Genomic DNA, 27807 nt, shown 5'->3' with positions numbered 1-27807 from the left:
CACCGATAGCTGTGACCTGACTGCACCACAGGGCTGTCAATCAAACAGACACGCCCCCAAAAACAGGTCTTCTTGAATCTTCTTTTCTAATGAATGAGGGATTATTTTCAGATGGACCTCCAGAAAACTAAGAAGAAGGAGTGACTTTAGCTAACAACACCGAGAGAACTGATGGACACATTTTATTCACTTTGGATTTGATGAGAGAAGTTGAATGGGAGTCTATGGAGCCTCTAGTGGCACTCGCTGGTATTACAGCTTAAAGCCTCATTTTTCAGACCTGGAAGCTACGAACATTTTTACATACAGTCTACGGGTCCAACAAGTGCCGAGATGTAACCAAAGCGTAGTCACGTGATGTTTGTTAACTATTGTTCACAGCGAGAGACACACACACACACACACACACACACACACACACACACACACACACACACACAGATGGAGAGAGATAGAGAGCGAACGTTAAATCATTGACAGAATTCGAGCCTACACTGGAATGAGCATATCGCGTACATGTGATCACAGACCTTTTCCTGGTTATTTTTTCTGCCAACTGTTTGTGTCACGTGTGAAAAGTAGTCATCTTGCCTGTTGCCTGGGTGACGCGCTGCAGCAGCGAGGTGACACACGTCTCTAACCTGTTCACACGACCACCGAGACGATGGTCAGGATGCTGTGCGACCGTCACATGGGTAGTGTGTCCCAGGCCTCAGCCAGAAAACTAGACTGTGAGTTTGCACTGTATTCATGAGGTATTCTGGCTTTGGTGATTCACACCAAACATTTGGTTACATACAGGGTAGCACTGTTTCATTACAAAGGACAACAACACTACTTTAAAGCTACTTGTTTTTGGCTTTTTAGTCTTTTGGTAAAAAAATAATATAGTTAGTGTAATAAGAAAGCTAACTAGCTATCCGCTAACAGTTTTAGTTAAATCAACATACAGTGACAAGCGCAATACGAGCACAAAGATGACATAACACTGCCTTGTTTGATCCGTACTTCTACATCAGCTCCGTTGATAAGACGTAAAGAGAAGCGTGATTGTGATTGTATTCACTGTGAGTTTACTGTCAGCGTTTTCCAGAGGTATGCAGGTATCTGTCTGGAGTGTTTTTGACTCCTAACACGTGTGTGTATATTCCATGAGTGAATGTGCCGTACACCCCTACAATAAGAAGAAATCCAACTTGCATAAAGGAGAACTGGATTTCTGAAACACATCCCTGGATTTCTACAGTGCATTCAAATGTCTTCAGGACAGAAACAAATTGGTCAGAACACAAACTCTAAGGGCCATATTTTCATCTGCCGAGGCACAGCGCGGACACAAGGGGGTGTGGCCAAACTTTCCACAGGAGACAACCAGCATACTTTTCCAGGAGGTTCCGGCTCGTAATCACCGATTTTATGGTTTTATGAGTCGGCCTCCACAAGCTGATGATAATAAAGCAGCTTAGGAGAAAGTAACTAATGTTATAAATAACTTCACTGGTATAATGAGAACCGCTGCTCAGTGTAGGAAGCTGTTCAAAGATGGAGGACAAAAACCTGTATTTTATAGACACCAAACACTGACATTAATTAAATATTAACTTGAACAAATAACACTCATCCAATATAGTGAAGTCAGGTGCTGGAACGAAGTAAACAGAAGTAAATTATTCACACTTAAAGCACCCAATGCAATTCATGAATTAACAACACTGATGAAGAGCAATGTGCTCCAAACTTCACTGATGTTGTGTGTTAATAAATAAACTTCATCGATGCTTTGAGTGTGAATAATTTACTTTTAATCAAGAATTAAATGGCCGAACCTTTTGTTCGTAAATGACTTCGTGCACTTCTGGCTACATTACTGAACCAGATGAGTTGATGAAAAGGCTTTTGAATTGTTTCCTCTTTATGTGTGATTTAATTGCAGTTCATTTGTAGTTAACCTGAGTGTCTTTTATATCTTATGGCTGAGATCGGCTGCTGCGTCATGACGCACGCCAACTGCCTGATTCACATCCAATTCAACAGACTAGAAGAGTCAGCGTCATTTTATATGATTAAGTGAATGGAAAGGTTGCGCTGCACCGGGTACGAGAACAGGGCCCTGAATGTTCCCCTTCAGAGATCCACCTCCCTTTTGTTTGATTTTAGATTGTAGAGAGTAAAACATTGGAAAAATCTTAACGACATCAGCATCTCTATGTCTGGGCAGACCTTTTGGTTCCAGTGTGTGTGTGTGTGTGTGTGTGTGTGTGTGTGTGTGTGTGTGTGTGTGTGTGTGTGTGTGTGTGTGTGTGTGTGTGTGTGTGTGTGAAAAAGCATACGAGTGATGAGTGCACTGATTGTTACAAGCATATTTGGTTGTTGATCATTTCTGTTTTTTGTGTGTTTCTGATTGATTTCTTTTTTGTTTAATTTAGGCAGCATTTTTGAAACAAAAATATTCAAATCTGTATGTGCACATTCAAAGAATTTGAATCCGGTCTTGGTCCTCAGTTAGCAGGCCCGGGGTCTGTTAACGGCATAGTGTGTAACACCTCATCCAGAAGCTGCAGAGCACGGTGCAAGTGGACCTCCACCCAGCAGGGGGTGTGTTTGATGCTCTGCCGCGGGTAGTCGGGCCCCCAGCCCTTCACAAAGCTGAGCCGCAGTATACAGAGTCGCCTCAGGTCGTCCACGCCGATCCCCGCTGCTGCAGACAGACCTGTCAGAGAACAAGAGATCAGCAGCCAGAATATGTGACCATCAGTTATCCATTCCTCATCCAATCACACAGCGTCAACAACTGACTAACAACTGAAGATTTCTGCAAACAAATTAGGTTGAGCCGGTCACACCTGAAAAAAGAAGCACAAGGACATTTCTAACAGGTTAAACATGTTTTTTTAGATGTGGAACAGCAATTAGATGCATATCAGACATTTCACATCTGTGAGTTTGGGAATTTCCAATATTTCACATGTAAAATGTCAGTAATCATACCTGGGAAAAAAAAGCACATTTCTCTTTTGTTTCAGAAGGCCAACCTTTAATAATTGTCCTCTGGCGACATCAAATTTGATATAAATCCAAACATTCAAACCAGCAGTGAAATTTGTTTTCATGCTAGTGAGCCATAACTATTCCATAAGTACCTTTCGATTTGATTTGATTTTTTTATTTTATACACTTTATTAATCCCCGAGGGGAAATGTCTTCACTACAGCAGGGGGGCTCTCAGGGGGGAGATGCTGCAGCAGGCTGCCACGACCGCGGCGCCAGGTAACCTGACCTGAGGTGCATGTTTTTTGGATGATGGGAGGAAGCCGGAGAACCCGGAGAGAACCCACGCAAGCACAGGGAGAACATGCAAACTCCGCACAGAAAGGCCCAGGACCAGATTCGAACCCAGAACCTTTTTGCTGTGAGGCGACAGTGCTAACCACTGCACCACCGTGCCGCCCTGAACAGTAAAACATAAACAGTAAAAGATAAATCAAATCAAATTTCCCCCAATATTTTATCAGTGCATAGCTTTTTACTCCACCTGTAAGCCTGAGCCCGACCACCCTGCCGGTAGACTCCCGGTCAGGGGAGGAACACAGATTGACTGCTACATAGAAAGATTTGCCTTTCAGCTCAGCACCCTCCTCACCAAAACGACGCTGCACTGATCATCCCGCCTGAACAAGAACCCCAAATACAGAAACCATCAGTCTGCCAGTCTACATTCACTGTCTCCAACCTCCATGAAGGAGCATCGCAGTATGTCAGCATCTTGGATCTGATCCACTCTGAGGAGCTTCTTAACAGCCTCAGAAACCTCTGCCAGAGATATGAGTGAGACTTCCCCCCGAGGCTGGAGACTCTGCCTCCTCCCTGGAGGATCAGATTATGGAGTTCCACAAAGTGCTCCTTCCCCTCTGAGACCAGAGTCCGGAAAGCCCTGCTCCCTCCAGAGGCGTCGGATGGTTTCCCAAAACTTCCTTGAGGCCGAACAAAAGACGATCTCAATGGACCTCCCGGAAATTCTCCCACTCCAAGTTTTTGGATCCACAACACAGCTGCAGCCATCCTGGCCTGTAGGTACCTCTCAGCTGATTCAAGAGATCCTGGCCAGCCAGACCCAAAAGGCCTCCATGTTCAGGCCTCTTTGTTCAGGCGTCCTTGTTAAGTTTGACTGCTTGCCTCACCACCGATATCCACCAGCAGGTTTCTGGACTGCTACTACAAAAGGTACCGACGACCTTCCAACCATAATTCCTAGTAACTGCGTCCACCATGGAGGTTTTGGACATGGGGATAACCCCCCTCCGTATGTATCCATGTACATCGTAGACTTTGCATATTCCTCCAAATCTACTTGATGGTCATCAGTGGCAACCTCTCTAAACATGTTCCAGCAATTGAAGCAGACCTGAAGTGGTGACAGATCACTTACAGGCCAGACTCTGATCTGGTGTGTATGAAGGAGCAAGCGTCACATTTAACTGGTCTGAGTTTCCAAGATGGGACAGTTGAAAAAGTTCCAACTGCATTTTAATGGTGGTATAGACCTGACTCTACAGAGCCTATTGGAGGCAGGAATGTTGCACCGTTCTGCCATCTCGCTGCTCCATACACAACATACAAACAGGGATTGGGAGGGGCTTGTTGTTCTGCTTTTAAGAGAGCAACAGAGGTATTGTGTAAAAAGTGGCAAAGAGCGAACGAGATGCAGACGTGTCTCGCCTCTGATTTCAGATTGCCAGCAAGCTATTAAAAAATGAGCCACAGACTTTGGTTGTTCCTCACAAGCTGCATTCACCCCAACATCCTCCCCCAAGAACGTAGGGCAGCTTGTGTGTTGCTTTGAGGCAAAACAAATCTGCTGATAAAGTTCAGATGCTCTATGTCTGGTCGTAAAGACTCCAGTGAGCAGATTAACACGGTGATCCTCTGAAAGACAGTTTATCGGGCTGTTAGTCCGAGAACTTGTGTGCAGAATGTAAACTGAACATTATGAAGTATTTTAAAAGTCGTGGTCTTATATTTCTTCCATGTTTTGGTGGAGACACACTCCAAAGTTGTGAAAAATGAATATACCTCTTTAATGAAGGTAAACTCTACCTTCAACTTTACCACAGAGTTTATATTTCAAAGTGGCTTCTCCCATGCACAGTGAATGTAAATCAGAAAACAGTCTCATCAACACTTACAAACTGCAGGTGCGATGCCTCCGACGCTGCCTGGACCGGGAATATTTCCCGCCACAGCGGCTGCCTGTGCAGCGGCTGCAGCTTGAGCCGTCGCCGCCTGCTGCTGCATCTGTCTGTGGCACTGCCGCAGGTCGAACACCTGCCGAGACACAAGCAGCTCTCACCACAACGGCAGCACACTGAACGGACGGACCATCTGAGCTGGAAACATGGTACGAATCTGTCTTCAATCACATTTAACAACAGCTCATGCACTTCATTCAGTTGCTAGTTCGTGGCTAACAAAAAATAAATCCGCACGTGGCTTATGATTTGGTACAATGCCACCCGTGAGCTTAATGCTGCTCACAGCTGATTTAAATGTATAGAAATAGTTTAAAATAAAACAGAGATTGCTGATGAGATTGAGCAGACCTTGATGTAGGCTCCAGGGTAGATCTTGTGAACAGCATCACCTGGTGCTCGGCCTGCTTCTCTGTCGAGGTAGTAACTCTGTACAAACACAGCGTGGTCGCTCATACAGCGCATCCACACATCCCCCTCACCCCGACACTCCAGCTGCACACCTTTACCTATATGTAACCTGCAACACAGGGGAAAACAATGCAACATTATTTATGGACATTTTGGTACCGAACAGAAAACAAAGTGAAAAAACAGTTTTGTGATTATTTTAAAGAATGTCAACTCAAATACTGTCAATAATCCTCCATGTAAGACTCTGACCTGTTTACTATACTTACTCTCTAAACATGAAACAAAAATGCCAATAAATCAAATAAACTTGATACAAATGATTCATCCCTAACTGAAAATAATTAAAGCCAGCAATGCAATATCAGCATTGACGTGTACAAACTCAAAGTAAAAAACTCGTTGCCAACATGAAGGACTCAACCGTAGAATTGTTACTGAGGAAACAGAAAAGGGGGGCTGGAGCTCGTCTCAGCTGACACCAAGCGGCAACCAGCAGTGACATCGGCCATTCGTTTTTCAACATGCGTGTCTTTGCACTGTGAGTGGAAGCCAAGTATCGTGAGGAAATCCAATCAATACTGTCTTGCTGTGAAGCCACTGTGTGAACTGTGGAAAAGCTGCATTAACACTCAAGACTCAAAGAAAAACACAAAACCCCTGCTGAGGTTGTCCAAAGTTATATTAATATTATCTTGATCAGCATCATGTGGGGCCATTTCCCTCACAACGTTCTGCTTATAACGAAAAGTCTTGTCAAACCAACTCAAAGCATATACAGAATATTTCTTGCTCATATTGTATACAGGCATTCAATAATTGTCCTGTAGGTCAGTTATACATCGTCATTGTCTCATCTATTCCCAACCACCTAGAGATGACTCTGTACAGTAAGCAGATAAACTGGTCAGAGACCATTGTTTCAAATTTACAACCTGGGCCTCTGACCTTTGACCTCTTAACCAATTCTGTGTAACACATACAGACACATGTTGACTGACCCAGATTGAGTAACATCACCAAGGTCCCAAAATACTCAGAGGCAGACTCTTTGTCTCTGGGGGCCAGATCCAGGCGCATTGGTATTTTAATGGGGCACAATGGGCTTCTCTTTTCTTTTCTTTTTTCTGCGCTTGCGCCAAGCTGCAATTTCCGTGGTTCAACATAAAGCCGGCTGCGCTGAGATTGGCAGAACAGTGCAACAGTGGGTGTGTCGGTACAGATGTGCAGTCCAATTTTGTTGTCAATTTTGAGGTGAACTTGTACCTTCACCTCCACAAACTCAAACCATGTCTAAGCCAGCTGGGTAGAAAGGGGTAACAATTCAAAACCTTTTTCATCTGCTCATCTGGTTCAGTAAATCTAGCAAAGTGTGACACCGTGTCATTTATGCATAAAAGGTTAAAGCAGTTTCGGCCATTTATTTAATGTTCAGAGAGTAAATTATTCACAGTCAAAGCTCCCGATGCAGTTTATCTATTAACACCACAACATCAGTGGCGTTTGGAGCTCATTGCTCTTCATCAGTGGTGTTAATAAATGAACTGCTTTAGGTGTGCGTGATCATTTCTCATCGTCAACATCGATCCAGCATCTGATTTCAGTATATTGGATGAGTGTTCTTTATTCACGTTGACATTTAATTAATACCAAGATGAAGGTTTTTGTTTTATTTCACCTCTGTGAAAGTTAAGGTTCGTTATGATTGAGCAAACTGTGTAAAAAGACTGACATTATGGAAAAGAATTTCAAGATTGTGATTGCAAAGCAATTAAATCTAAAGTAGACATTTAAATGATATAATAAGATTGCCAGTTCATGGTCAAATTTGCAATCTTTCTACTTCCACTGTCCTGTCCTGTCCCCCCCCCCCTCTGAAAAAAACAACAACGATTGTGTTATTTACTTAAATTATTTGCACCCTTTACATTCCAACCCAGTGTGACGGTCTCTATTACGTTTGCTATCATTGACAGTTGCACTAGTTTCCTCTGCTGTCTGTTTCAGGATTCAGCCACTGATACATCACAGTGAGGATGCCAACGTTAGAAGTGCTGCTGGTTATGATGGCAGTCCAAGCTAGAGAAGTAGCAGCACTGTTTATAAAGTTGCACCCCTCACAAACACAGGAACGAAGACTTTGATCCGTCTTGGCTATCAGAGTCTACAACACATGCACACTCTGTAAATGAGGAGCAGCGTAACTGTTACGTTCCCAAAATATCAAAATTTTAAAAAAAAATTAGTATTTGGACTCATTGCAACAGAGGTGGAAGAGCACGCAGAACAACCTGTCTAATGATCCTCACAGGGGAAAAATGGCTTTGAAGTAATGAGTGTAATGACTGCATTGAATTATGAAGAAGAGTTTTGTAAAGTATCGTTCTCAAATAAAATGTCACGTATAAAATGATGTGATTCCTTTAAGTGTTTTTTTTTCATGCTGACCTATGCAATTCCTTAAAACTCAAAATAAAACTCATTCTGAGTTTGACGACGAGCTTCTGTAGCGTTACTGTATTTTGTTTCCTGTATTTCTAGGCAGGTCACACAAACGGGTCAGACAAAGGAAGTTCTCCTGGTTCAGTGTGTTGTCATTAAACACGTTAAATAATTAAATAGAGTATTCATCTTTACTACTTTGTCATAAGGTATTTCACATAAAAAAGACAAACTTGGTTGCATTGATAAAAGTGTTGGTGGTCGTCCACCCACCTGGCTCTCTCGCTGGCGTCTGTGCGGTGAACGTTACTCAGCTGGCCGAGGCAGAAGCGATCACCTCCTGACGGGTCAACGTAACCGTCCACGGTCACCACGGGGCAGCTGGAGGGCACCTTGAACATCTCACCCACCTGAACATCCATCTCAAAGTAGGAGACAGAGCACCAAAACTCTGGTCCTGCAACAACAACACCGACCGTGTGATGGACCAACTAACAGAAGATTTACGACAACTGTTCTTCAGGCAACAGCTTGCAGGGTGCGTCTCTGTTTAAGGGAGGATCGTACAATTAGCAGACATTTTAACAGACAATCATCATGCATCCGACTAGATTTATTTATTAAAGTCATGGATTTAGTGAGTGTAAGATTGCTGGAAAAATATTCTGCCTCTGAAGACCAGTCACAAACAGTGAAGTACCTGAGAGCGAGATGAGTGAATGTAGGTCACAGTGAATGGAAAGGCTTCTTCATTGCAGTTGTTTCAGATATCTTTTTGCAACATAGCAGGACTTGCATCTTTATTTTTTTTAGAATGTCTTCCACAAGCATTTGCACATTAGTCACCTCCTACTAAATCAGAAACTCCACGAAAGCCGAGTTAGCCGGCGTTGTTACAAAGAATCAGTGTGTTAGTTTCAGATATGATCTGTATCAGCGTAGATGTCACACTTTCGTTTACTCTTAAGTAGCTTTAAGGTTGTTAAAATAATATTTTTCCTTACTGACATTTTTTCCAAATGTTCTACATGATGATTAGATGAAAAGACATTGAACAAAGTTTGTGTGCTCGGTGTAAGTTGGTAACGATAAATCCATCGATGCCTGTACGTGTAGGCAACATTACATCTCGTATTACTGATCCAGTATCTCTGTTTGTGTCTCTGAGCTCTAAAGTTCGATTGTTTTATGAAAACTGGTTTACAAAACCTGTATATTTAAAGGTTAATGAGTTCTTCTTTGTTTTGAAATGGATTAAATGTCTGAAACATCAATAAATACACATTAATCACATCCCTTAACAACTACAGAGCACCTGTTCACTGTCAACAATCAGCATGTGAAACATATGGACACATAACAGACATTAATCACAGGAGTAACAAAACAGTGGCAACATCATTATGTCTTCATATGATATATACAGTTAAGATCAGTTGTAATAGTATCTTACCTGGATGATTGGACACAGAAGGAGGAAATGAGGTGGAGCCATGATGTTGAGACCCTGAGAAGAAGGAGAAGGAGAAGAAAAAGAAGAAGAAGAAGATTTATCGAAAAAGACATGAAACAATCCCATAACTCTGAGATATTTCTCTTACACCACATCTATGTCTTGTAATTCATAATTAGTATGACTCAAGACATGATCAGTTATTTGTTGATGACATAATAATAAGTCACGTTAAGATTGAAAATATAAAAACAGTTGAAAAGAATCAAGGTGAACCCTTGCTCAGTTTGGGATCCCTCAGAGTTGAAGTGAGTATTTTGTGGAGTTTTCAGGTTAAATCCAAGTATCAACCATCAGTGATGTCATCATCCAGCAGTGATGTCATCGTTGGTTTATGAATGTTATGAAGCCTCCAGTTCAGATTCTGTCCGTCACCATCTTGCTAGTTCGAAGCGGTTCGGCACAGGAAGTGACCATATTTGGACGAGCTGGGGGAGGAGCCAGAGGTGGATCTGACTGATCTGATTGGAAACCTGACAATAATACGTCCCGCCCACCGATAGCTGTAACCTGACTGCACCACAGGCCTGTCAATCAAACAAACACGCCCCCAAAAACAGGTCTTTTTGAATCTTCTTTTCTAATGAATGAGGGATTATTTTCAGATGGACCTCCAGAAAACTAATAAGAAGGAGTGACTTTAGCTAACAACACCGAGATAACTGATGGACACATTTTATTCACTTTGGATTTGATGACAGAAGTTGAATGGGAGTCTATGGAGCCGGAGGCTTTTTGGAGCCGACTTCTAGTGACACTCGCTGGTATTGCAGCTTAAGACACTTTGGCATTCACCTCATTTTTCAGACCTGGAAGCTACAAACTTTTATATGCAGTCTGTGGTTACAACATACAGATTTTGAAGGACATCTTACAGTGGTGGTTCTGGTGATGGAGAGAAGGTTGTTGGTGGCCACGCCCATTCTGCTGAGGTCCTAAGGAGGTGTAGGAGGCTGTGCTGCTGCCTGTCCAAACTGATGAATTATAGGAAAATAACATGGGATCAGTGGGACCATGTGCTGCTTTCATCAAAGTCAAGTACAACAATTCACTCAATAAACTAATGAACACTTTGTAACCACATGGAAACACACCAAACATCTGTTTTTAATACAGGAACAGGAATCTTACTCCATCTGGTGGTTGGATTAAATAATCTTGAATTACCATTTAGCAAATCACAGACATTTGTATCTTTCAAACCAACACTGAAACAGTTTTTCATGTGCAGTTATGATCTAAATGTAATGTTTGACAAAATCACACCCTAAAATATATGAATGCACAAGTTTTATCCAATATTTACTTTATAATAATAAATCGGGCATGTGTGGTTTAGAACATATAACTACGAGTTCATTATGTAGTGCCACATTTTACAAGTATAGTAGTTTTAACCTTTATTCGATTAGTCAGAAAGCAGCAAAGGGACATTACACAGCTTTCACATTGAGGCCACGGTCCTGGTCCAGATTGGTGACCACTATACAGTGCATCCAGAAAGTATTCACAGTGCTTCACTTTTTCCACATTTTGTTATATTACAGCCTTATTCCAAAATGGATTAAATTCTTTTTTTCCCTCAAAATTCTACACACAATACTCCATAATGATAAGGTGAAATAAAAAAATTGAAATTTTTGCAAATCTATTAGAAATCTAAAACGAAAAAAATCACATACATAAGTATTCACAGCCTTTACCATGACACTCAAAATTGAGTTCAGGTGCATCCTGTTTCCACTGATCATCCTTGAGATGTTTCTACAACTTGATTAGAGTCCACCTGGTAAATTCAGTTGATTGTACATGATTTGGAAAGACACACACTGTCTATATAAGGTCCCACAGTTGACATATCAGAGCACAAACCAAGCCATGAAGTCCAAAAAATTGTCTGTAGACCTCCGAGACAGGATTGTATCGAGGCTCAAATCTGGGGAAGGGTACAGAAACATTTCTGCAGCATTGAAGGTCCCAATGAGCACAGTGGCCTCCATCATCCGTAAATGGAAGAAGTTTGGAACCACCAGGACTCTTCCTAGAGTCGGCCGCCCGGCCAAACTGAGCGATCGGGGGAGAAGGGCCTCAGTCAGGGAGGTGACCAAGAACCCGATGGTCACTCTGACAGAGCTCCAACGTTGCTCTGTGAAGAGAGGAGAACCTTCCAGAAGGACAACCATCTCTGCAGCACTCCACCAAGCAGGCCTGTATGGTAGAGTGGACAGATGGAAGCCACTCCTCAGTAAAAGGCACATGACAGCCCACCTGGAGTTTACCAAAAGGCACCTGAAGGACTGTCAGACCATGAGAAACTAAATTCTCTGGTCTGATGAAACAAATATTGAACTCTTTGGCCTGAATGCCAAGCGTCATGTTTGGAGGAAACCAGGCACCGCTCATCACCTGACCAATACCATCTCTACGGTGAAGCATGGTGGTGGCAGCATCATGCTGTGGGGATGTTCTTCAGCGGCAGGAACTGGGAGACTAGTCAGGATGGAGGGAAAGATGAATGCAGCAATGTACAGAGACATCCTTGATGAAAACCTTCTCCAGAGCGCTCTGGACCTCAGACTGAGGTAAAGGTTATCTTCCAACAGGACAACGACCTGAAGCACACAGCCAAGATAACAAAGGAATGTCTTCGGGACAACTCTGTGAATGTCCTTGAGAGGCCCAGGCAGAGCCCAGACTTGAACCCGATTGAACATCTCTGGAGAGATCTGAAAATGTCTGTGCACCGACGCTCCCCATCCAACCTGATGGAGCTTGAGAGGTCCTGCAAAGAAGAATGGGAGAAGCTGCCCAAGAATAGGAGACAAGCTTATAGCATCATACTCAAAAAGACTTGAGGCTGTAATTTCTGCCAAAGGTGCTTCAACAAAGTATTGAGCAAAGGCTGTGAATACTTATGTATGTGTTATATTTTCGTTCTTTATTTTTAATAGATTTGAAAAAATTTTAAACAAACTATTTTCACTTTGTCATTATGGGATATTGCGTGTAGAATTTTGAGGGGAAAAAAATGAATTTAATCAATTTTGGAATAAAGCTGTAACATAACAATGTGTAAAAAGTGAAGCGCTGTGAATACTTTCCGGATGCACTGTACCTACACAGGTCCAACCTGGACGAATTATAATAAACTGTGTAGCTCAGAGCTCAGTCATTTCCCTTAACCTGCATCTTAAGCACCGAGCTACAAATCAGAAGCTGACTTCATTCCTTGGTCGTTCATTTTTAATGGTTGTAACACATACTGTCACAGAGGCATCGCAGATTCAAATAGTAACATCTAGAAATATCCATAAAACCACAGCCTGAACCACAGCAGCAGTTACAGTCCAAACAATAACCACTATAAGCCCAGCTTCACCATCACAGCCGACAGAGCAGCTGCTGCTCTGCTCAGATCAACAAGCTGAATACTGTCGGGGATCGGCCTGAACATAAAGGAGCACTAAATGCTCAACTTGTCACATCATCTCTAATTCCTGAAGTATCTGCAAAGTGTTATAGCTGAAATGGACCAGCACACTACTGTTCATGAGGACCAGAGCAGCTGAGTGCAAACAGACATGTGGTTCAGAGCGAGTGGAGGAAGAAAAGTATTGCCAGGAAACGCAAAAGATGTCCTTGAAGAATTGTTGCCGTGACCCTTAAAGGGCTCTGGATTGATCCTTCATCCCACTTTAAAATTAATCTGGGAAATGTCCTCCAGGAATAACGCTCTGTAACATTTAAATGTGTATGTCTTTCCTACAACTTAACACCTTTACACTGATTAGTTACTAAAATGGTCAATGGCAGACAGACACTTTGACTTGGGACAGCACAGGTGAATTAGTGAGGTGAAGACTTTCACGTAATAAAATGAACCTTCCAGTTCAGTGACTGAACTTTGATCCTTTTAAAACCAACTCTGGTCTGTTTGCCCAGTAAATGCAGCTGTTATCCACTTTTAGTGAACCATTTCTGGAGCATGAAATAAAATGTATACAGAACAATCGTGTTAGTGCAAAGACGTGAACTCACTGTGGAAGGCCGGCTGACTCTGAGAGTGTTTATTGCTGCTGTATCCGTTCTGTCTGTGCGAGTGAGAAGGAGGTAGGGGGGCTGGCTGTGGGTGGGGGGGCTGTAAGGGCTGCTGAGAAGCCTGCTGCTGAGGAGGGGGCTGGGTTGGGGTCGGAGGTGGTGATTGAGTGACTTGACCCTGTGGAGATGGACTTTGGAGACGGCCATCACCGTCACTGCCCTGTAGAGGCAGCATGGAGCCGGGGCCGGGCACTGGAGGGACCACAGGAAACATCAGACCGGACTCACACTGTCTGACTGACACTGTCTGACACTGTGACTGACACTGTCTAACTGACACTGTCTGACTCACACTGTCTAACTGACACTGTGACTGACTGACACTGTGACTGACACTGTCTGACTGACACTGTGACTGACACTGTCTGACTGACACTGTCTGACTGACAATGTGACTGACACTGTCTGACACTGTGTGACTGACACTGTCACACATCTTCCGCTCATTATTTGGTTTTGTTTACCTCACTGTGTCCCAGAATCTTCCACCAACCCGTCAAAATAAAAGCCTGAGCAATTTCTCAGCTCACAAATAATTTCAATAACAAGAACAAGAAAAGGCTGACCTTCGGGTGAAACAGGCAGATTGGGGTATCTGGTAACGGGTGGGGGTCCGTGGGGCTCGGAGGACAGCTGTGGGGGGGGCAGAGGTGGGCCGTAGTGGTCTGGAGGAGGCAACTTCATTGCTGCCTGGTGGTCCGACATGGGCATGCCGGGTGGAAGGTCCATCTGTATACAGTCATGGATGTATTCCTCTTTGATCAGCCCACCTGGTGCTGCTGCAGGAGGCAGAGGAAGGGGAGGTCAGGTGGAGGGATGCTTCTAAAGATTCACCGACAGTGTGGGACAAAGAGTTAAATACAACAGACAGACCCTCAGTTCATTCACAAATGTCCACCAGTGACTCTTGCTCATGCAATTAACTGTCCAACTAGAGAAGAAAATTGTTGGATCTTTCATTTGGTAAGAAGTCTCACTGAATATTTTGTCAAGTTGACAAACTAAAAACAAACTTTAAATATTAGGAAAAAAACAGGTGTCTATAAAAATGCACAAATCAAATTATTAAACAATAATAGACCCAGTTTACATGTCGTTTTTTTCTCTTGTTTTTGTCAGACTGTCAATTACTGATGTATTAATATTAACAGAAAACGGTTCTATTTGTTGTGTTTTACAGAAATAAAAGAGATTGTGTAGTTCAATCAGCTTGTTTCTAAATACATAAATATATTTATATTAATATAAATGTAATATGCTCAGTGTATTCACTGATGAATGGACAGACTTGAGAGTAAAAAATAAGGCTGCGTAATGTTGTAATCCACATGAAACTACTATTTATATATTTATGTAAATTGTTTTTAATTCATATTATTAGTATTTCTGATGAGTAGTCTTTATTATGAGAATAACTCTCTGGAACCTGTCTCATCCTAAAACCATCAAATACTTAATAAAGTTCAAAACTATATGGATTGAAAGTTATTATTTATTTCTACAGATCAGGTGACATTGTTCAACTGTAGTGATGTGTCAGTTGTGAGCTTTATCTTTAACCATCCCTGCAGCTGTTACCCATCATGCTCTATATTTACTGCTTAGCAACAGCATCCCTCCTGTGCTGCCTCAGGTCCCAACTAAACGATATATATACTGTTATTTAAGAGATACAGTGACACTTTCTTTCATTCTGTGTAGAATGCAATGCTCCATTAAATATGTGGACATTCTCTTACGTCCAATCCCAATTCCCCCCTTGGCCCCGCCCCTCCATTCTGTCCATGCCCATGTAAGGTAGGGTGTCCCGTTTCTCTTAGGGACCGAGGGGTGGTGGTCATGTAGCACTCCTACAGTGTTTTCAGATGCAGACTCCAAACAGACTGGTAAAATAATGTTTTGCAAACTAAGGTAACATTACATGAAAAATGGTCCATAAAATAAATAATGGACTTTTTTTCAAATTGTACCTTTGTGATAATAAAGCGATTTCTGGTTCAAATAGATTAACTAAAGTTTTGTTTGGGATGGCTGATTCTCTGAGATACACTATTTTGTCATCATACTGTATATTTGCATAAATTAAATAATAAAATTCCTGAGATTTACAAATTTATTAATGTTTAATTTAGGAGAATTGTGGCGACTGTCTATGGAACAAGTGGTGCCCCATTTCATGTTGGTATTATTCTAAGTTTACAGAGTTAAATCATGCTCTTTTTTACTCTGGAATGAAACTCACCTGAATTTTGAAGGCTGAGACCAACTGAGAAAAAACAGACAGAATAAAAAATGAAACCTTGACAAGATAGTGAAAAAGAAGGACCAGTAACATGCTCACAACAGGATGAGAGCTTGAGTTGAACAACACTTTTTAATTTTTATCATTAATAAAATTAGAGAGTACAGGTACAGAGGCTCTGAGTCAGATGTTGAAGTACGAAGCCGACCTACCGATGCCTGGTGATACCACCCTCTCGTAATGGTAGGGGTTGACGCACACGTTGTCATACTTCAGGTCGAAGGCATACTGGCAGAATTTGACGTGCTTGAGTTCGTTCTTGTGGAGGTCGGGCCAGCGCCACAGCCGAGCATAAATCACGTGAGGAAAGCCTTTTCTCCCTGCCACCTGGGGACAAAGCACAGTACCATTACAACAATACCTCCTGAGTCCACTGCACATCCCACTGTATCGAGCCAACACACCATAACTCTATTAGTGTACTCCTTATGATACTCTGCAAACCACAGCAGGAAAATGAGTACCTCCAGCAGCGGATTGATGACCTCAGACATCTAATGTTTGGCTGCTGTGTGAATGAAACCAAGTTTGCTGAGGAAGAAACCATTTAATTACATGTCCTCAGACTGAAACAGGCAGTGAAGTACAGTCCAAAAGTAGAGCAGTTTTGGACCTCAACACTACAACTGCCAATATTAAATATTGTATGTACTGAAGATGGTCACTGGATTTTAATACAGACGGTGAGAAAAAGGTGTGACAGAGTAAGCCCACATACTTCATTGGGACATTGAGCCTTAAAGGCTCATAGAATCGTGGTTATGTTACTGAGATAAGGTGCAACAATACCTGCAGCTTGTATCCAAGCCTCCACACAGCTGACCATCATAATAATCATGTAATTGTTTTTAAAATGACATGAAATGTGCAAAACTTAATTTTTTTCTTTATATAAATGATATTTCCATATTTGTACACCACCTCTGCTTCACAATAATTGGACCACATGTTGTGAGAATTTCTTTTGTTCCAAGACACAATTCATGTCTCTCAGTTATCCCTTAAAAGATATAAATAAGGTACATGTAAAGTAAAAACACATGTAGTAACTAGTTCAATTTTTTTTTGCCAGTTCAAAACAGTGGCCTCATCAGTCCATCCAGTTAAAGAATAAAGACTTCTGAATTAAGATATGTACAGTTCTTCCTGTTAAAAGGGAGTTTATCCTTCCAGCTGTGGCTCTTGTGGGAGTTGTTGAGTTCCTTTCTATAATGTTGTATGGTTGTTTCATTAGAACCTTCTTATGTTAAGTGCCTCAAGATGAATTATGTTGTGATTTGAACTGAATAAACCTGACAAGTTTGATTCATTTGAATAAAATTAAACAAGAATTGAAAATTGTCACAACAATCCAAATCTGGCTTTCAAATTCCTAATAATAAAATATAAAGGTGAAAGGAATTGACATCCAGATGTGCTGTATCGTGTACAGAAGGCAGAACACAGTACGAATAGTGCAGCTGGAAGACGCGAGTTGTCTAAATGTTGAAAATGTGGGACGTGGACTGACCTGCAGCCGTCCGTCCAGCGTCCTCTGGATGGTGACACACTTGCTGGGATGGACCCCGTTGGTGGTGATGGCAGTGATGAGCGAGTCCAGCTCATCCTTCTTCTCCTTCAGCTTCTTCACCAGACTTTCAATGGCCCGTTTGGCGAAACCCTCGTTCTCTCCGCCCTGCCGGTGGCACATGAGACTGTGCACGATGCTGAGGCAGGCGTCGTTGCTGCTCGGTGGGTTCACTGACATGATGCTGCTGTCACAGGACACAAGAGGAAGATTGGTTCTGCTTAATGAACAAGTAGTATCATCTCATACTGGCAATGAACAGACTTAAAGCGACACACACCTTGTCTGGCTGGAGATTTACTGGTGAAAATATGGTGGAAGGGATTTTTGCATTTGACATATCCCCAGACAAGTGAGTGTCCCACACTAGAAATAAAAGGGGCTTACTAGAACCACAAAGGGGTATTTTTTTCCTCGTCCCCATAGCAGAACCCTTTTTGGTTCCAGGTTGAACCCTTTGTAAAGGTTCCATTTGAAACTTCTACAGAAAGTTCTAAGTTGAACCATCTTTGAAACGTTCCATCCAGAACCATCTGAGAGGATGGACAGACAACCTTAGTAGTAATAGTTCCATCAAGAACGCTCTCTGAGGGTTCTATCTAGAACATTTCTGCCCTCAGAGTGCTCACAAGAACCAACACAAGGGGCTCTAAAACTAGCCTTTTTATAAGAATTCCATCTACAGCCGAACCCTCGGGTCATTCAGGGAGAACCTGTTCTACAAATGATATATATTGTATATTGTAGTCATCCACACTGTGTAAAATGTAAATAAAACCAGAATGTGATGATTTGTAAACCATGTAAAGCCGTATTTAATAGAAAATAGACCAAAGACAACATATCAAATGTTGAAACTCAGAAATGTTGTTGTTTTATGAAAAATATATGCTTACAGTGGGTACGGAAAGTATTCAGACCCCTTTACATGTTTCACTCTTTGTTTCATTGCAGCCATTTGCTAAAATCAAAAAAGTTCATTTTATTTCTCATTAATGTACACTCAGCACCCCATCTTGACAGAAAAAAACAGAAATGTAGAAATTTGTGCAAATTTATTAAAAAAGAAAAACTGAAATATCACATGGTCATAAGTATTCAGACCCTTTGCTGTGACACTCATATTTAACTCACATGCTGTCCATTTCTTCTGATCCTCCTTGAGATGGTTCTACTCCTTCATTGGAGTCCAGCTGTGTTTAATTAAACTGATTGGACTTGATTAGGAAAGGCACACACCTGTCTATATAAGACCTTACAGCTCACAGTGCATGTCAGAGCAAATGAGAATCATGAGGTCGTAGGAACTGTCCAAGGAGCTCAGAGACAGAATTGTGGCAAGGCACAGATCTGGCCAAGGTTACAAAATAATTTCTGCAGCACTCAAGGTTCCTAAGAGCACAGTGGCCTCCATAATCCTTAAATGGAAGAAGTTTGGGACGACCAGAACTCTTCCTAGACCTGGCCGTCCAGCCAAACTGAGCAATCGTGGGAGAAGAGCCTTGGTGAGAGAGGTAAAGAAGAACCCAAAGATCACTGTGGCTGAGCTCCAGAGATGCAGTAGGGAGATGGGAGAAAGTTCCACAAGTCAACTATCACTGCAGCCCTCCACCAGTCGGGGCTTTATGGCAGAGTGGCCCGACGGAAGCCTCTCCTCAGTGCAAGACATATGAAAGCCCGCATAGAGTTTGCCAAAAAACACATGAAGGACTCCCAGACTATGAGAAATAAGATTCTCTGGTCTGATGAGACCAAGATTGAACTTTTTGGCGTTAATTCTAAGCGGTATGTGTGGAGAAAACCAGGCACTGCTCATCACCTGCCCAATACAATCCCAACAGTGAAACATGGTGGTGGCAGCATCATGCTATGGGGGTGTTTTTCAGCTGCAGGGACAGGACGACTGGTTGCAATTGAAGGAAAGATGAATGCGGCCAAGTACAGAGATATCCTGGAAGAAAACCTCTTCCAGAGTGCTCTGGACCTCAGACTGGGCCGAAGGTTCACCTTCCAACAAGACAATGACCCTAAGCACACAGCTAAAATAACAAAGGAGTGGCTTCGGAACAACTCTGTGACCATTCTTGACTGGCCCAGCCAGAGCCCTGACCTAAACCCAATTGAGCATCTCTGGAAAGACCTGAAAATGTCTGTCCACCAACGTTCACCATCCAACCTGACGGAACTGGAGAGGATCTGCAAGGAAGAATGGCAGAGGATCCCCAAATCCAGGTGTGAAAAGCTTGTTGCATCATTCCCAAGAAGATTCATGGCTGTACGAGCTCAAAAGGGTGCTTCTACTCAATACTGAGCAAAGGGTCTGAATACTTATGACCATGTGATATTTCAGTTTTTCTTTTTTAATAAATTTGCACAAATTTCTACATTTCTGTTTTTTTCTGTCAAGATGGGGTGCTGAGTGTACATTAATGAGAAATAAAATGAACTTTTTTGATTTTAGCAAATGGCTGCAATGAAACAAAGAGTGAACAATTTAAAGAGGTCTGAATACTTTCCGTACCCACTGTATGTTGAAATTCATACCAGTAACACTTTTCAAGAAAGTTGGGACAGACAGATGGGATGGATGTGCATACACAATGACCTTGACCTTTGATCACCAAAACGGAATCAGACCAAGAGAGCTGTTGTGATAAATGTTTTTTTACGTTAAAAAAAAAATGATGGACATGAGGTCACAGTAACTCTGACCTTTTGAGCCTGCTGTACCTACACATGGACCTTCATCTTTGACCACTAAAACCTAATCAGTTCATAGTTGAATTCACATAAATGTTTTTGCCAAATCCCTCAGGGCGTTCCTCAAATATTGCATGGACAAGGATGGGAGGGGGTGAGGTCACTGTAACCTTCACCTTTGACCCCCAAAATAAAATCAGTTCATCCTTGGGACCAAGTGAAAGCTTGTGCCAAATTTAAAGAAATTCCATCAAGCCTTTCTTAAGATATCACATTTACGAGAATAGGACAGATGGACGGAAGGATAGATAGATGGACAGACAGATGACGGACGGATAGACAGATGGACAGATCCATTGGCAACCTGAAAAACTAATGACTGTTGAAGGCACAGAGGCAGAACAACAGAGACCTCCACTTCATACACTGGACACAATTAGGTGAAAGTGAGGGAACCCCACAAATTTTATTTAAATAATTTTTTTTAAATAAAGTAATTTCAAATTACTCTTTAGTTAGCAAAAAAAAAATCCTGCTGACAACGGAAACCCTCTGGTTCAAGCCACTGGCCCACCTCATTATTTGTACAAGCGCTATAGTTCATTTAAAAAATTAAAAAATAAAAATTAATATAAAACAAGAAACAAATGTTAAAGATAAAACAGTTCAGCCTCCACCACACTGAAATAAGATTCTAGGTTTTGTTTATCTTGATTCTCTGAAATTTCTGATCTTTGGTCACTTAAATCCAGCTTTGGGTATCAATTCATCCACAGACAACTGATTCCACTTGTAGTCAGGGATCACACAATGTGTGAAAACAGTGAAAGGGTGTGAACAACTCATAATAATGAGTTGACACTCGAATCGTAGAGACACCAGAGTAGTTACTGATGATGGTGGAGATGTTTAGTGGAGGAAGATGTGGTAGATGTGCAGGGAGGACGGCTCTCAGCTCTCAACCTCCCCCGACACTCTGCAGTCAGCGACTCAGTGTGTTCTTCTAGCCATGCTGCGTTCAAATGGAACACTTGAGCTCGTGGTTACAACATGGGAGCTCATGTGCACCGTATGCTTGGCGTTTAAGTGGTTAAGTCGTAACATCGTTGCTGGGCAACAGCAACATGGATGGCGTCTAGAAGCCACAGACGCTAACAATTTATTAAGCTAACAGGGAGTGAAAAGATGAGGCCGTTGGGAAGATCAACATTTTCCTCCGATGTAGACTATAATCTCAGTCAGACCTAGGCATAGTAGTTCAGTAGCCTAATTTACAGACATTCCCTAAACGTCTCACCACGTGAGCTAGTGGTCTGAACGTCCTGGCGGTTGCACGTAGCAGAGCCCTTAGCCACGCCTCCTCCTCTCTGAACCACCACTCACCTACCGGAGACCCTGCAGCTAAAACAGGTACAGGAAGCAGATCTGGAGCAAAGTACAGCATTTTGAGATTCCCAAGAGATATCGAGTGAATTTATCAGTTTTTCCAGTTTTACCTGCTGAGCCGCAGCAGAGCTGTGGAGGGAGAAGTTCTCACCGGGACCAACTCCGTCGGGCGTTTCTTCCCCATTAAGTTGCTACCTGAGGTTAACTTGTTAACTAAGTTGTGTCAGAGACTTGTGAGTAATTTACCTTGAGGAACATGGCAAAGTAAAAACCAGTCTTTAATTCAGTAAGTCAGTAATTATAAACCCTTTTTCAGACTTGAATCATTGGTTGTGTGCTTTGTGGGCTGGAGGTGTCATTGCTCTTATACTTATACTTATTACTAACCCTTCTCTCACTGAACAAAAACAAATAACTGAAAAACACAAATGGGGTAATTACACTTCAAACAAAATATCAATAGCACTTACTACATTTTTGTATAAAGTTAATTTAATGCTGTTCTTTGAAATACTGCAAAAATATGCTCATTTTCAAAATCTTTTTGTGAAAGTTGATTGAATTGTGATATAATGTTGACGTTTTTAAAATGCTTGCACCACATTTTAATAGCCTAATTGTAACATCTACTACTACCAGTAGCAGCTAATAAAAAAAAACATACAATTTACTGCTTTTTATAAAGACATAAATAATATTGAGCAGAATGGAGTTCAGCCTATTGGGCCGGCCCTCTACAACAGTCCCAGTTTCTCATGAGGCCCCTGGGGAAAATTAATTGCCCACCCTTGATCTAAATTATGAAGACAAACTCTAGATGACTAAAACTACAATATATTAGCTTAACAGCCAACGAAAAATGAACTTCCATAACCTCTGACCTTTCTGTAAACGTCAGTAAGCACGTCACAACTCGTGAACTCGAGGTTTAAAAGAAAATTTCTCGTTCCGACAATCTGAATACCACAAGAGGGCGCCGTTCACATGGACTCTTCTCTGTACGCAGCCAGCATTAGGCTAAGATCTGTTTCAAGTCCTCTTTAATGAGCCTTTGATTGAAGTCCTTGTGTTTTGGCTGGACACAACCAGAGCAGGATCAACATATCTGGGATATCTTTGTTATCTGGCTTAACTAAACCTAACCAACGTGATCACACTGAGCGAGCGTTGACACAAAGATGGTTACCAACATAATAAGGGTGGAGTTTGCCATCACAAACATGGACAAGTGTAACAGCAGCAGACGAGGAAAGGACAAACTATAATAAATTTAAAATTAAACACATAATCCAGATTAAAAACAGCACAGCTGCAGCGGCCAAATGCAGGAAAGACAACTGGGAAAAAAAATCCTATAGTTAATAAATTCATAATCTCCCTTCCCCATCATCAGAGCACAAGTAGACTACAAGTGTATTCTATTAAATTAGAGGGTTGCCAGTATGTATTCTTCAGAATGAGATGAATGACAAGTTCTCTCATACAAAAACGTTGTTTTGGTCTTGTGGAGCAATCAAAACCTACAAAGTAAGAGAAAAATACAACTAACACAAAACAGGTGGTATATAAAAGTTAAATTTCACAAAAAAGTACAAAAAAACTGTACAAGTGCAAATGTGAAAGTTGCTAAGAGTTGGCTCAGCGTGGGACTCATTATCTTTCAAAGAGCCTCACAAGGAAACACATCTTTCTCCAACATTCAGTGTTTGGGCCAATGTGTCCCTGGTTCCTGTGATTACTTCTGGTCTGCCAGCCTCAAGTCAACCATACAGTCTGCCAGCACAGAGTTCAGCAGCCCCCTGCCTGATGCTGCACCCCAACACAATCACTATCCTGAGCCACTTGTCTGGCTTTCAAAAAGCTCCCCAAAAGGAAGCATCAACGACACCGTGCCCTCGGTTGCCCGGCGCCTCGGCCTCTTCGTTGTCTCGATACCATCGAGGCTCCACTCCCTGATGAATGGCCCACCGATGGGCCTCGGGATCTCCTCACAATATCTATGTGATCTTGGCAAATTTCCATAAATAAAATACCCCTGTGTTTGCAGCTCATGCCGGCCCAGACCGCAACCGCACTGCCACCGTGGGCCACTCTGTCTGCAGCGTTCACATCAGCGCACCGCTCCCCGACACCGTTTCTGACAGCTTGGACAGAAAGTCCTCAGTTGTGTAAACCACCTGTTGCTTCAGCAGTCTGGGTGGCTGGTCTCAGACCATCTCAGCGGTGGAGCCAGTGGATGTGGCGGTCCTGGGCTGGTGTGGCTACACATGGTCTGTGGGCGTGAGGCTGCTGGGATCTACAGCTTATGGTAGTGATGAACGTTCAATTCACGGGAAAAAGTTGTAGTGGACATTCCTGCAATCAACATGCCACCTGGACACACTCTCGACACTTGTGACATCTGTGGCTTTGTGTTACGTGATAAAACTGCACATTTTAGAGAGGCCGTTTATTGTGACCAGACCGATGTACATCTGTGTTTAAACAACATATTCATGTGCCACACCTGTCAGGTGGATGGATTAACTTGGCAAAGGTGAAGTGCTCACTCACTCACACAGTCAGTATATACAGTACGTAGTCGCAATACACCCGTGGCCCTCAAACGATGAGGCCAGTTGTCATAGGTGACAGGGAAGCAAACCAATCACAGCGTGACATACATGACTCTCCCAACTTCAATATTTTTCTCCTTTGAATTTAGTTTCAAATCTGAAATGTACTTTTACATACTCGTGTGCAGAGTACACTTTTATATACAGATCATGATTTTAAACAGTAAACTGAACAACAAATGAGGATATATCAGATTTTAGATGCCATTGGGGTGTTCCTGTGTGGTAGCTAGTGGCGCTCTACTGTGACATCACCCACCGGTTTGTAAAATATCATTTTTGAAGATTCGAGTTTGGCATTTAGTCCGTCACCATCTTGGCTTTTTTTAGGAGCCAGAAGAGCCCATATTTGGACGAGCTGGGGGGGGAGCACGTTGACCCCCCACCTACAGCAGAAACCTGACTGCACCGCAGGCCTGTCAATCAAACAAGCCACGCCCCACTTTTTGAGGCCCAATATCTAAGGAATTATTCAATTATTTTCAGATGGACCACCAGAGGACTGATCAGAAGGAGTTTGCTTTGTAGTCTTTCATGAGAGAAGCTGACAGGAAGTCTGTGGAGACAGAAGCTATTGGTATTGCACTTTAAGTCACTTCCGCATTGGTTTGATGTTTCACACCTGGAGGCTACGGCCATTTTTTTAATACTCAGTCTACAATTGGCTATTATTCATTTAGCCCAGCACAAACAAGCCCTAAAATAAGCAAAGGCTGGTAGAAAACCAGCTCCAACTATATTTTACAGCAGCTCGGTCAGCCGGGGCTTTCTTGGTCAGAGCAGCAGAGACTGCATATTCTCCTCCAATTTTAAAATGAAAAGTCACACAGACTTTAAATCTAAATTTTGCAGTCAACACAGTTGAGAAGTGCATAAACTAAAGGGCTTATTAGCTGTGTTTGTATGAATCTTCTTCATTTGAAGATACTGCAGTAGGTAAGAGCCCAAACACTTGGTATTGCTTCTATACACATCCTGCTGTCCTCCTTACCTGGTATTAAGTTGGTCAGCCAATGAGTGACCAGAAAGTTCACTGGCATCATGATGGCCCAGGTCTGAGTCGTTCCCTGTCCGGAGAACAAAGAGACCAGGAGTTAGTGGATGAGAGCTCAATGTGTAAATCCAACAGTTGTTGGAAACTATCAAGTGGTACACAAAGTATTTAAATGCTTTACAACGGTGAAAGTTGTAATCCCACAGTAAAACTGCATTGTAAGTACAGGTCTGCCATGTGAGTACTGCAGACACAGATTTAAAAGACAGAAGGGTCCAAATCTGTGCAGAGGAGGCAGAGATGCGCTCACATCACATCACTGTCTGTAGTGCAGGTCAAGCTCTAGCAGCAATCAAGTGATTAACATTTTCGTTAGACTATCCAGCACAAACAAACATAATGTTGATGGCATCACTCAGGATGTGTAAAGGCCATCCAGAATGAACGAATGAATGAATGAAAACATGTGATGCCTCTGGAGGGAATCTGCTTTGCACAAGAGCATCAACCACAGGACAACACATAATCTGATAAAACAGCATAACACTGTCAGAAAAAAAGCTAAATTAAAACATCATTAAAAACATCCACATAATAAAAACATAATAAAACAGGCTTGAGTAGTAAAAGTAAACTTAACATGTAAAACTGGTGGGCTGTTCCTTTAAGTAAATGTAAATGAGTAATATCAGCAATATATTCTGGCCAATATAAGATTTTTGTCTGATTGGTATTGGATGACTGAATCATTATTTCAGATGCCTTTACATTTAAGTAGTTTTAAAGAAGACGTCCAAGCTTATTGCAAGTTATTCCACATAAGTCTTTAAAGTTAACTTTGCATTTGTCACCTGTTGTACAGATTTATGAAACAAATACTCGCGCAAACAACGTGTATTGGGGCAAGTAGCACAAGACTTTCACAGATTTCCAGATAATTCTACACAAATTGTTTGAAACGCTTGTCTGTGTCGAACTCCATGTAAACACAGAAAGTAGCTGCCTGGAAACGAACAGCACCTCATGTACACCAGCTTTCCTTTAATGTTGTAATTGCTACAGGTGGAGCTAATTTTAACTCATTTGTAAACAGTTGGAGGGTATAATCTGTCAAATTAAAATGAAGCAGCAGTTTTATGTGATATTTTAAATTGTAACGTGACCAGAACTGAAACAAATAGTCATGTATGACTTTTTAAAGGCTAAATTACTAACTGAGAAGATAGATTGAATGAGTTTAATTGATAATAAAAAATAATCATCATTTGCATTCAGTGTGTGAATACATGTGCCAATTTACATGGCCCCTTTGTAGACCACAGCCTGATGTGTAACATGCTGCATATTTGAACTTCTCATTTTTCTCGGAGGAGTTTCAAAACTCAAATTTGCAACCAGTGAATCATGTGGAAACATGGCATGTCCCACTATATAACCTTTTATTTCAGCATGATATGTAGACAGTGTTTGCTGCACATCCTACCCCCCCACCCCCCACCCCCCCCCACACACACACACACACACACACACACCATTATTCCATGTCTCCTCTCAAACATATTGTCCGTGATACAGGCCCCAACCTCTACAACAATGTGAAACCCGGAGGGCATCACATGAAAACTTGCATCGATGTGTCAGGAAAGCCGAACCAGATGAGCCATCATGTGTGTGCCTCCTAAAGCCGGAGGAGCCCTTTCAGGCCATCCACGTCCCCTTCAATGACATCCCGTGTCTATTAACATGCGTCACCAAGTCCGCTGTCTCAACATGTTTGAGACACAGCTGATATATAACAGATAAATACAGATGAAGCATGAAATCCATGTACACTTCAAGTTTAACCGATAGAAAGCCAAAAGGCGTGAAGAGCCCGGCAGACGGAGCAGACATCGGTCAGTGTGAGCAGCGACACGGAGACACGGAGACAAGAAGGAGAGCAGCAATTGTTGTGGACAAAAGCAGGTTACAGTAAGCAACAATTTAGCAGGCTAATCTGACCCGTCCTATTCTTACACACTGGTGGGCTGGTGGCGATACTGGCCGAGAAGGAGAAACGACGATCGATATAAATGATTTCTACTTACACATCAGCCGGGCTGGAGAGGACAACTTGGACAGAAAGATCGCTATGCTATCCGACAATTGCCTCAAGAGTGGCACTCAGATAGCGCTCCGTGTTGTGTGCTGACCGGAGCTGCTGTGTGTTTATAGCCCTTTGTATCGGACCTGTGTGGCTCTGTGCTCACAGGGGGATTTCTGTGAATTCCTGTAGTGGAAGGAGCTATGTTTATTTCTCACACGGTGTAATACGCTAGCTCGGTGTTTCTCAGTTATTTTATCCTTTTATCAGCTCACTGCCACCTCGTGCATCTTGCCAGCTCCTCTCGCGCACACCACAATAACAATTGGGGGGGGACGTCGTGCGTGTCTGTGTCTCGACAAACTGCAGCCAATAGGCGGTCAGGTCTCACAGAGACTGCCGCTCTCGACCAATGAAGCAGCAGTTCTCACGGCAAGACCGCTAGCCCGA

At 42.3% G+C, this 27807-nt stretch overlaps 1 protein-coding gene across 4 annotated transcripts; it reads right to left on the bottom strand.

Moving 5' to 3' along the window:
• On the bottom strand, positions 1–27691 carry smad10a (SMAD family member 10a). 4 transcript variants are annotated; one of them, XM_069715117.1, is made up of 13 exons: positions 27362–27691; positions 25272–25347; positions 17523–17766; positions 16165–16339; positions 15953–15976; positions 14277–14489; positions 13651–13902; positions 10488–10586; positions 9553–9606; positions 8373–8556; positions 5598–5766; positions 5184–5322; positions 1–2710 (listed from the first exon to the last, which is right to left on the bottom strand). In XM_069715117.1, exons 1-13 carry the CDS (start codon positions 27363–27365, stop codon positions 2499–2501), a joined length of 1845 nt encoding a protein of 614 aa, XP_069571218.1. In that variant the 5' UTR covers positions 27366–27691; the 3' UTR covers positions 1–2498. The 4 variants fall into 4 exon arrangements, with proteins under 4 accessions (XP_069571218.1, XP_069571220.1, XP_069571219.1 ...); XM_069715119.1 differs by having other exon boundaries at positions 14277–14486; XM_069715118.1 differs by having other exon boundaries at positions 17523–17763.
• Positions 27692–27807: the final 116 nt, after the last annotated feature.

Source organism: Brachyistius frenatus, unplaced genomic scaffold, assembly GCF_029030835.1.
Source record: "Brachyistius frenatus isolate BFR_SWC_R1_liver_20210118 unplaced genomic scaffold, ASM2903083v1 Contig_138, whole genome shotgun sequence".
NCBI lineage: Eukaryota > Metazoa > Chordata > Actinopteri > Embiotocidae > Brachyistius > Brachyistius frenatus.
The sequence above is the reverse complement of the archived record's forward strand: the minus strand, read 5'-3'. Positions and strand labels throughout refer to the sequence as shown.

Bases quoted from the DNA above. Each gene is read 5' to 3' on its own strand.
- smad10a (XM_069715117.1), bottom strand. The intron at 8,557-9,552 runs GTAAGATACTAT...TTGTTGTTGCAG, and splicing joins TTCTGTGTCCAATCATCCAG to GACCAGAGTTTTGGTGCTCT. The intron at 2,711-5,183 runs GTAAGTGTTGAT...GTTCTCTGACAG, and splicing joins AGGCATCGCACCTGCAGTTT to GTCTGTCTGCAGCAGCGGGG.